Source organism: Colletotrichum navitas (genome assembly GCF_030913465.1).
Source record: "Colletotrichum navitas strain CBS 125086 chromosome Unknown LY79scaffold_85, whole genome shotgun sequence".
Taxonomy (NCBI): Eukaryota; Fungi; Ascomycota; class Sordariomycetes; order Glomerellales; family Glomerellaceae; genus Colletotrichum; species Colletotrichum navitas.
In genome coordinates this window covers 26,920-37,734 of record NW_026850631.1, presented here as the reverse complement: position 1 = coordinate 37,734, position 10,815 = coordinate 26,920, and the positions used below count along the sequence as shown (strand labels likewise).

Here is a 10,815-nt window from a genome sequence, read left to right as displayed (position 1 = left end):
CGACGAAGACAATGGCGTCAAAGGGAGGGAGGCGCGCCGAGCGACGAGATGTCGTCTGCATTTACCTGCAGCTTGCATCCTGCTGGTGCCCCGGATCCCACCAGTCGGTTTGCGGATCCTAGATGCAGGGGCTCATGTTCGTTGAGGGGTTGACATTGGGCTATCGGAGGGGAAGAGTTTTCCCCTTCCATCCTTGGAGAACAAAACGGTGGCTAAGAAGTGCTGTTGTTTGACATGATTGGCGAATGAACGATCGAGGGCCTTTTCCCCACATCGTTATATAATGTAGGCTCGCTCGAAATTGGTTAACATGGTTGTCCATCTTGGGTGTTCAGTGTAAGGCGGCGGAATGGTTGGCTATCATTGGGCCAGGAGTTTAGAAACGATTGCGACGCTACGACGGTTGGGATCGGAGCTCACTCAGCGGTTGATGGATGATCATGACCACCGTCTCAGCTCAGACTCACGGTCAGCAGATGCGTCTCCCAAGGTGCATAAGAGAGTACAAAATGTAGATAGGCCTGTGAACTGTGTCGCCTAAGCACACTCACTGCAGGCTAATCTCGTGGGTCTCAGAATCATATTGTGTTGGTTGGCAGACGTTCTTGAGCAACAAGAGAGAAGTCGAAGGGTGAGGCGGGAAGAAGAAAGGGGTGGCAACTACGGTTCTGGTCGAAGCGATACTCGTTACCCGCAGTTATTGGACGGGGGAAATGAATGAAGAGCGGCTGCCGAAGGACTGATGATGGGAAGATCCGTCATGGCTTGCGCGGCATCGGACATCAAACGCGACCTTTCTCCAAGGTGCATACATGCCCTGCCCCTGGGTTGACACGGACAGGCTGCAATGCAGGGGAAAGTGCAACCTGCAGGGCGGATGCCTTAATGGCACGGCACCCGCATGTGTTACATTGCTTAGGTGCTTCTTGTCCTTGGCTAGGTACCTATCTCTGGGAGACAAGGATGGAAGATTTGAAGACGGAGCAGAAGTGTGATGTGATGTGATGCGTGCGAGGTGAAAGTCTAGTGCTAGAAACGTGTGGAGGACACGGAGCCCGTGGGGGCCCTTCTATAGAGAAATGGCACGAGTGTAGTGTGCCTTTGTCATCCATATTCTGACGATACTAGGTAGGAGAGCGGTGATGCGAGGATCCCAAAGCTTAGGACATGTGGGAGTCGGACGTTGCGTGAGGAGGGGAGATGGGCCATGGTCGAAGATAACCTTCGTACAATAAGAGCACGACTAAGGGCATGGCATCGAGCGAGATGCGACTCGTGGGTGCCAGGCGATGGCGGGTGAAGAAGTGCAAAGTAGTTGGGTTAGTAATACAGGGAAGGAAACATTCAGGTTGGATCAATGACACAGTGACAGCCAATCGTTTGAGACCGGATGGAACGACGGCATGGCATGACATAGATAGGTACCCCCTAGATCAGGGAAAGAGCATGCGCTCGGCGTGCATGGGGAAGGAAAGAAGGAGGGATGGAAGCAGATGCAGAAACAGGAGCCTTCAAAGGAGAGGGAAGGAATGGTAGCCGTGGTCTCCCGTCTGGGATACCAGAGGGAGGCGTACTTTCCACCGCGACGACCAACGTCTCTGCTTCGACTGCATCTTTTGTCCCCATCTCCATCTCACTATCGTCATCACGTTTTGTGTTGTACAGATACACTATTCTTTTGTTCCGTTTTATCCACTCTTGCACCTGCAGCTGCATATCCCCCCACCCCTCTCCCCCATCAAGTGTCCACCCGCAGAGCTAACGAGGGAGGAGCAGCAGAAACGGAATCAAAGTGCGCTAAAACACGACCTCCACAAAGGGCTCGAGGGCGGCCAGGTCCCCATTGCAGCCCAGTCTCTATCGTGTGAGAGGTTCAGCAGCACCCTCGAGAGTCCGCAAACCGTCCGCTGTAACCCCCTCAGTCCATGGTTCCGCCTGCTCACGGACTACCTACTCTACTGGAGGCACATGGTAGTTGGGAGAGGGACCCCACCACGTAGGATGGTCGACCACGAGCCCCATAGCCAAATGCAGGAGCTTGTGGTCTACTTACTACCTATCGTAGTATGGATATGTATTTACGTGCGCGCTGCATCCCACTCGAGTCCTGCTCTAGCCTCTGGGCAACCGGCAGCAGCCTGACCCTTACTTGCTAGATTCGGATCGAACCCCGTCTTTCACTCGCTCCCCCCACCAAATGCCCGAGGCAAACGCAGCACTTCTGTTTAGGCCATAGCGCGCCTGAGCCCGAGACACGATGGGCTGCTCGCAGAGACCACCCAGCACGACTTTGCCCCGATCCAGTCGGCTTCAACCTCAAGCGGCCAAGATACGGGACCGCACCGTCTTTGCTTTTTCCGCCATCCGCTGCGCAACCAACAGCAATCAACCCCACGGCCTTGTTCCTCTGGAAATTCCTTCCTCAATGACCCCCGCACCCGTCGTCCGAGCCAGCATATGATACCTGCTTCTCCAATCGCCGGGAATTCGAGGTCTCGCCTATCAAGGGTGCCAAATGAAATCCCAAACTCGACTACTCTGTACTTCGGTGTCCATTGGATCTTTATGGTCTCACATTGAACGGCACACTATCATGCCTGGTCAGAAAGAGGAAACGAATAAGGAAGCCGAGAGGCCAAGCTGGAAACCTCTGGAGCCGGGACGCACTCCCTCCTCCAATCACCCTGGACAAACATTGGCCTGACAATGCCCCCCGCATCGGCATGACGCTCAAACACCGAACCACGTGTACTCTACCTACCTACACGACGCCAATGACTTTGGCCAGCATCGACTTCAGCTTAGGGGTGTTATTCCCTTCGCAGCCTGCGACAAGGTGAAAAGGATCAGGGATCGCCAACGACGTTGGAGCTACTGCGCAAGCGTCCGACAGTAGCGTCAGCCCCTCTAATATTTCGAGACACCCAGCAACAGGTTGCGAGACATTCATTTCCAGATCTTCTTTTTTATTCTTGACCCTCCTCCTCTCATCTTCGACTGCTGATGCCTCCTCGTGTGATAAAGTACCAAAGCGGCCCAGCTTATCCGTATCCTTCCCATCTATACGACAGCCGCCCCCTCTCGCCTCTTCCCTGTTTTTTTTTTCTTTCCCGTCGCCAAGGATATACATACCAGCATGCCTTTCCGGGGTTCCGCCAAGTCGTCAGCGTTGTAAGCCTCTGCTTTCTCGTTACTCGCCCATCCGTCTACCAGTCACCAGTCGTATCACCTACATCGCATCGCATCGCGTCCCGTCACGTACCTTGCGTATACGCCTCGCCTACATGACTTTTCTCGTAAGCCTCGTAAACCTAGGATACTCACCACGACTCACCTCAGCCGCGATTCGTCGTTTGTTTCTTTGCCTCTCCCGCCAAACAGACACCCTTGTCGAGAGCGGCACCTATGTAATACGGCGGCTGTGTATGCAGTGTAAGACGGTAACCATCACCACCTCCCATCACTCGCGTGGCCATCCCGCTGCCGCCTCGCTTTACCCTGGTCCCAGGGCAAGAACAAGCTCAGCGGGTTCAATTCTCGTCCCACATGATGCTTGGGTCGCTTTACTGTGTTTTGCTTCGCCTGCTTCACAGTCTCCTGCCTATCGCTTTTCCCCAAGCGGCTATTTCTAGCGGCAGTAGTCCGTATCTCCCGGCAGTCGGCAAGCGGAGATGAAGCTAGCTGATGAAAGCTTAATGCACTAGAAGTGCGACCGACTAGGTAGTTAGTGGGCTTCTCTGGGGTGGGCGCACTGCACGCCCTTGGACAGCCACCAACCCAAGCTGACATGCGCCGGGGGTGGTGCTTGCAAAGACGGCTAGTTATGTCTACATGTACGCGCATGTATTGGCAACGCAGAGGCAAAGAGAGCAGAGCATAACAGAGGCGGGTGAGAAAAAAAAAAAAAAAAGCAAAGAAGAGAGAAATATACCTCAATACTCCCAGCTACCCATGTTCTGTTGGCCATCCATCTCTCGCAGTTGGTAGTGCACTGTTATCCGCTTGGGTCTTCAGTGGTTCGTTCGCTTCCCTCTGAACCTGGGAGGCAAGTACGTACCCGTCAATGGCGACTCCCTTGGGTAGGTAAGGTAGAGGTACGAACGATACCATGCTTGATGTTCCAACCTTGCTGTCCTGTCCTGTCCCGTCCCTGCCCTTACTACAACGCCCACAACGGGTTGCCGCTACCGCTACTGCTATCAAGCTGCCTACGGGTCTGTTACTGGAGATGGGCGCCCAGGGTACAAAGTACCTACCTCGATCTACCTAGCGCACCCTGGCCACACGAGGCCCTTGCAGACAAGACGAACAAACTGCTGCACTGGCGGCCTTTAATTGGGTGGGTGGCCAAAGAGAATAGAGAGAGAAATAAAGAGAGGGACTGGTTGGGAACTTTGACTCTCTTCCTGCCCCCGGGCGGCCGTGGTGGTCCATTTTCTATTCTCTTTCTTTTGCCTCCCTCTCCTCCCACTTCTACTCCTCCTCCTCCTCCTCCTCCTCCTCCTCCTCCTCTTCACTCATTTCCCTCTTCTCACTCCCACCCACTCTCCTTCTTCTTTTGTTCCCCTATTAAAAAAAAGATAATCCCCATATCGCTAAATCTGCATTTGTATTTTCTGCCCGTCCCCCGTTCCCCGTCAAACTCCCTTCCCCCCCCCTTCCTAGCCCCCCTTGGTCTCATTGTCTCCACTCTTCCAATCAATCCGGACGGGCCAGACCCAGAGCTCCCTGACCCGAGCCCCCGACTTTCAAACTTCGACCCTCCTGCGCTCCAACTACAATTGCATCCGGACCCCCCCCGCCATTCTACTTCGTCCATTCCAGGTACCTTGTTGCATCTCTGGAAACCGCGCCCATCCACCCCCGATACAGAAGGATTTGCACGGCAATCCGCAGCCTCGAATCTGCAACCTGGCTTTTGGACTTCAGCATCACTCCGCCATAAGCACCCGTCTCGCCATTACTCTATTCAACCTTGTTGTTGTTTCTGTTGTTGTCCTTAGCCGCATGAAGCGCCGATTGTGAAGTTGCTACCAGCCCGGCCGCCCTTCCTCAGTGGAAGACGACCAGCTGTCAAAACCCCTCTAACTGACCAAATCGCTTCGTTGCCCCATCTCATTCGAACCCAGTCCATTCTGCACACAGAGAGCCAGTCTTGCTGTGCAACGGCAGCTTCCTCGACGAAACATCATGTCACGCCAGAACAACAGACATCTCCAGTCATGGTACGTTCCCGCTCGGTTCCCTACCGTTGCTTGCCATGTAGAGAATTGCGAGCTGACCCTTTTCTTAGTCGTGAGCTCCATGTCGTGGTACTGGGCGCTGGTGAGTCGGCAACAAAGCAACCATGTCGTCATGTGCGCAATCCGCTGATTCCCCTCTAGGAGGTGTTGGAAAGAGCTGCTTGACAGGTGCGCATCATTCAGAGCAGCTTGCTGTCAATGGTTCGGCGAACTAACCGCCATCATAGCCCAATTCGTCCACAATGAGTGGATCGAGAGTTACGATCCCACCATTGAGGACACCTACCGTACACAACTCCAGGTGGACGTGAGTTAATCTTATGCAAGCACCGCTTACTACGACGAATGACTTACTGGATTCATGCATAGGGACGGCAAGTCGTCTTGGAAATGTGAGTAGCAACGACGTGCTCGCCGCCTTGAGGCAACGTATCTGACAAATCGACACAGCCTTGACACCGCAGGCACGGAGCAGTTCGGTAAGCAGAACACAGACCTCGCCCGTTATCTCCTCTAACCTTGCTTGCAGTCGCCATGCGTGATTTGTACATGAAGTCTGGCCAAGGTTTCATTTTGGTCTTCAGCATCACCTCGTCCTCGTCAATGACCGAGATCGAGATGCTGCGCGAGGAAATCACCCGTATCAAGGACGACGACAACGTTCCCATCGTCATTGTCGGCAACAAGGCCGACCTGGAGGAGCAGCGATCTGTACCCAGACAAAGGGCTTTCGCGTGCTCGCAGATGTGGGATGCACCCTACTATGAGACAAGCGCCAGGACACGAAGTGAGTCGATGACGGATTGACGACGAGTCTACCTGGTGGCAACTAGCTGACTCGGTACCCAGCCAACGTCGATGCCGTCTTCATAGATATCTGTCGTCAACTTCTCATGAAGGATGAGAAGATTCAGAACCAGGCCGTCCATGAAGACGACGAGCACGAGAACGAGAAGAACCCCGGCCTTATGAGCTTCGCCAAGCGGAAGAACCGAAGGCGGAAACGCCCTGACGGCCACCGATGCGTTATCCTGTGAACAAACGCTGCTCGCCCTTCTTCTGATTGAGCTTCGTACTTCGGACCGGGCCCACCACCGGCTACGACCATGTTCTCCCTCCAGCCCCAACACACGTGGTATTACCCCGGCTGCGTAAAGAGTGCTCATTTGTGGCTCGGGGCCAGCGCGGTGCCCGGCAGCAATGCATTCAATCGACCCAGGCGTTTCCCCATGCTCGCTAACCTGGCAATGCGGGCACAAGTTTTTCATCTGGAATATTCTTTTTGCAACAAGACGACTTTGTTTCCATCGGCAAAACACATCTCACGATTCTCGATATCAGCCTCGCGGCGCTGTAGCATTTCGACCTTGGATGTCGATACGGCCTTTTGTACGCTTTATGACTTTTCGATTCTCCGTCAACGACAGCATGGCCCCTTTTCTTCTCAAGCATTGATTGCAGCAGCAGGATTCCAAAGAAATGCAGACTGGCCTGCATATGTCATTTGAAATTTCTCTTCATCTTAATCGTTTTTCTTCTTATGCTTTTGTATCACGAAGAGACGATTCCGGACAAAGACCCACCACCCATATAACCTTTTCTTTTTCTATTTTGAGCCTTTCCATCATTAGGAACGGAGACAACACAAAAGCACTTTCAGGGGGCCGGAGTTTCAAGTAGAATACTAAGACCGCTGTTGGACACGGCTCGTGGGCGTCGAGAAAAACAATGGTAGTCCTGTAAAGGTATCGAGGCCAACAGCAGCCGTGGCCTTGGCTGGGAGGTGGAGCGGTGGTGGGGTGGAGGCTCTTTTTCCTCCCCAAGAGGCGAGTATTGACAGTATTCTTGACCTCTACAACTTGCGCGTCCAGCCATTGTGGCTAGTGGTTGAGGAATGCGACCGTGACATGCTGTGACGGTATATGTGACTGCTGCAACTTGCATCTCACGTTCCATTTCGAGAGCGAATCGAACTTACGCGTCGTCCTCAAGACCCATTCGGATCATGTCAAATCGCGACCCCCACGCAAGGGCTAAACCAGTGTTTACATGTAAGAGTCGTGTGCCCATCGCCTTCGACCACACCGTATTCTCAATATGCGATTGCGGGTCCCCCTCACCCATGACTGGTTCACCTTGTCCTACCCTGGGCGTCGGGCGCGCATGTCCGGGAACCCGTTGACGGCGTGTGCCGAGAGGTGGGGGGGGGGGGGGAGCGGGGGGGAGCGTGTGGTCTGTTTCCATCCGCCGCCTCTTTCCTCTCCCTCCCTGTCCAGTATCTCGGAGGTCTTGTCCGGTGCCGAAGGTAACCAGGGTCCCTTCACGGTGGGGTATCTCCTACGTACAAAAGCGGAACCGAGCCTTCTTGGCCACGTTTGGGGGCAGGGCACCAACGACGAGAAAAGCCTATGCCTTGAAACCTCTTCTTCTTTGTCTGGAGCGGAAGAGGGGGCGGGTTTCCTCCTGCCCCCCTTCCCCCTGGAAGAGCTCGGATCTGCAGAAAGGTTGAATAACGCCGGCAGGGCCAAGCAAGACCACAGATGCCGCGGCGGCGTACAGGAACCGGTACCGCCGTGCCGCCCCAAAGATCTCAGGTCGAACGTGGCGGGTTGCCGACCCCCCCCTGCTGTCTCAACGTCCGTCAGACCGACGTCGGTTGCGGGGAGGTGCCTTATTGCTCCCTCCTTCGCACCCCTTCCCCTCCCGGTATCAAGACACACGTGTGGGAGAGTCTGATCCGAGATGGAAACATGAACAACACCGGGTTCGATCCTCCTAGTCTCGGAGGACCTGTATATCGTTAGCTCCCGAGTGGCGTGGGGAAACCCTTGGGCGTTATAAATGCTAGCGTCTTTGGTTCCGGTCCCTCGTCATGGAGTGCAACAGTCTACTTCCGCAAGCAACCCCTTCTCCTTGAGCCCTTGCAGGCAGTCCAGGGGCCCTCTCCTGGCGTCGAACCAAGGGGGAGATGGAGATAACACCAGACTATCCCAACGCCACAAGCCAGGATTCTACCCGGCATGCTCTCGGTATTCCCTCACCTGGGCTGGAGGATATCTGCCTCCGTCAGCCATCGCCACGTAGTCCATTGTACGTCGACCGAACCTTGGAAAACGCCATGGTGTTGGCAGTAGCAGTATAGTCACGTGCCATATGTAGGATTGCCAAATTGCTCTTTTGTAGGATTCGGAAATCATCTCACAGAGACCACACAGTTGACCCCGATAGAATGCATACCCACCCTGTCGTGACTTTGATGCGGTTATTGGAAAAGCATATCGAGACCCGGGTTCATCGCGATCACGATACACGTGATTTGTTTTGAACCGCGGACGTATCAGGCGCGGCGGTGCTTGGGCCGAATACCGGGATTGGAGGGCATGGATGGCCAAGCAACCAGATCCCCTTTCTTATCCCAATGGCCGTGCTTCACCGTCTCTGTGGTGTGGGCTCGCCAGGCCGATGGACGGCGTGACATGATGTCCACGGGCTTCGTGCTGCCTTGATTGACACCCGAATCGACACTCGACGTCGGCAGCCGACGTACTCTGCTTGAGCGCGAGCCATCCAACGCGGCCGCGGCTACCGGACATCCGAAAAGATGTACGTGATGTCAAGTGAAACTGACTGGATCCCATTGCGGATTTCGAAAGCGAAGCACTCTCCCGCGGTATGACCGCCATCCTCCCCTCCGCCCCTTTAAAAAGCACGGTGAAAGGGAAACCATACCTCCCGCGCGCACCCTTCTGATTTGCCAAGCGAGAGAATCGCTCCTCCACGCGAAAGAAGGCTACTCTGCCGCGCCAGAGCAGTCGTTTTACCAGGCGCCAAAAGTCTGCAACTCTCACCGAGACGCCGCCCGCGTTTCCCCACACCGGCAGCGTTCTCGGCCACGGACTCGCCGCCCGAGCAGCCTCCACGTCCGCGTCCCCCCCCCCCCCCCCCCCCCCCTTGACACGCAAGGCGCGCCGGCTCTCCCTCTAACGCCATCCCCTCCTTCCTCCGCGGCGAGCGCTGCAAGTCGAGCGGTCTCCCAACTCCTGGAACGTTTCCCGTTCACCCCCGCCACAATGAGTTGTGGCCTCGCCTCCGGGCAGCTGGTCTGTAGACCCCCGAGCTCACTGGGTCGAAAGTCACATACTGTTGCTTCGGTCGACTCGTCGGTGAGCGCGCATCGTGCGCTCCATTATCAAGCCGGATTCACCGATAAAGAAAACATATTCATACGACGTTTTGTAATTGCGCTTGATATCGTTTTCATCTCATAGACGGCCCTCTCAGTAGCCCGACCCTTGTTTTCAATGTTGGGACCGGTAGTATACAAACCAGCGCTCTTCCCCTCCCATTCTCGTTTGTTCATATAACTGTACTCCGTTCTGCATGTTCACAAGACATTAAACACCGGAATCTCGTATCCCCCTCGTTCCTCCAGCCTCGGCGACGCTCGAATGCTCAAAATCAGCAAATCCACGGGGTGTCTGATAATGGATACAAAAAGAAAAGAAAAAGAAAAAGAAAAAAAAAAAACAGAAAAATGAGAGAGAATGCAATAGTGGGGTATCGGTGAAATGATGCTGTCCAGACGCCGCGGGAAAGAAGCCCAGGCCGCATGACAAAGTCGCCTTCTCTCAGGCTAGTGTCATATTCGCACTCCTTAAGAGCCCCCAAAGCCCGGCGGAGGTGGCGGAGGTGGCGGAGGTAGCCTGAACTTGTCGTCCTTGTTCAACTTGACGACGCCGAGTAAGATACCCACCACCAAGGCGACCAGAAACAACAGAACGGCGCAAAGAACACCAACGAGAATGCCGAGCTTCACCTTTCGCCGCCGTCTCGCTTGCGCCACGGGACCAAGCTGTCCAGGGTTGCTACCGTAGGCCGGCATACCGCCCGTCATAGATTGCAAGTATGTACGCGGCCCGCCCCGTTCCCCTTGTTCCGGCGGCGCACCCGCGACATGCGCCTCGGCTGGCGCAGGCGACTGTTGTGGCGCTTCGAAGTGGGTGCTCTGAGGCCTTGGGGGATGCGCCGCGTTCCGTTGCTGACGAGACTGCTGCGATCCGAGCAGGGCGCGCTCCGAGGAGTTGGGCGACACAGGGTCTCGAGGCGTGGGGGGGTTCGTGCCAGTGCTCGTCCTCGAGGCATCATACGGCGGCGGCGGGGGCAGGTTGGGATTCGCGGCGGACATGCCGTCCGGGCTCCATGGGGTTACCGGACTACGCGCGGGCGAGTAGGAGCCAAGCAACGGGTCGTGAGTTGGCGAATGAGCCCAGCCCAGGGGCGATTGGGCGGCGCTGGGGGGATATGACGGGTAGACTAGTTGTATGTTGTTGTTATTGTTGCTTCTGCTGCTTGCGCCGGAGCCGGCATCGTACGACTGAGAATAGCGGGCGTTGGGCATGGCGAGCTTGTCGTCGGTAGACGTGGTCGGGTCCGAGGGCCGGTAGGACGAGTTTGACGGGTAAGCGGCATTGCTGATGGAGCTGGAGGGGTGGTTGGCCGGGGAGTAGTTTGAGTCGGAAGGATATGCCGCGTCGTCGATCTCGATCGACGGATGTTGTTGGCTGTGATTCAT

At 55.4% G+C, this 10,815-nt stretch overlaps 2 protein-coding genes across 2 annotated transcripts; one reads left to right on the top strand and one right to left on the bottom strand.

Annotated features, from left to right (window-relative positions):
* Positions 1-5,190: 5,190 nt before the first annotated feature.
* On the top strand, positions 5,191-6,705 carry LY79DRAFT_696788 (ras family protein; the record flags this gene model as incomplete). The annotated part of the gene is made up of 7 exons (XM_060564839.1): positions 5,191-5,225; positions 5,294-5,325; positions 5,471-5,550; positions 5,613-5,635; positions 5,694-5,722; positions 5,773-6,030; positions 6,093-6,705. The coding sequence occupies 7 exons, from the start codon at positions 5,191-5,193 to the stop codon at positions 6,278-6,280; spliced, it is 645 nt and encodes a 214-aa protein (XP_060409379.1). The 3' UTR covers positions 6,281-6,705.
* Positions 6,706-9,897: 3,192 nt separating this feature from the next.
* LY79DRAFT_593691 (uncharacterized protein) lies at positions 9,898-10,815 on the bottom strand (the record flags this gene model as incomplete). The annotated part of the gene is made up of 1 exon (XM_060561592.1): positions 9,898-10,815. One exon carries the CDS (start codon positions 10,813-10,815, stop codon positions 9,898-9,900), a length of 918 nt encoding a protein of 305 aa, XP_060409378.1.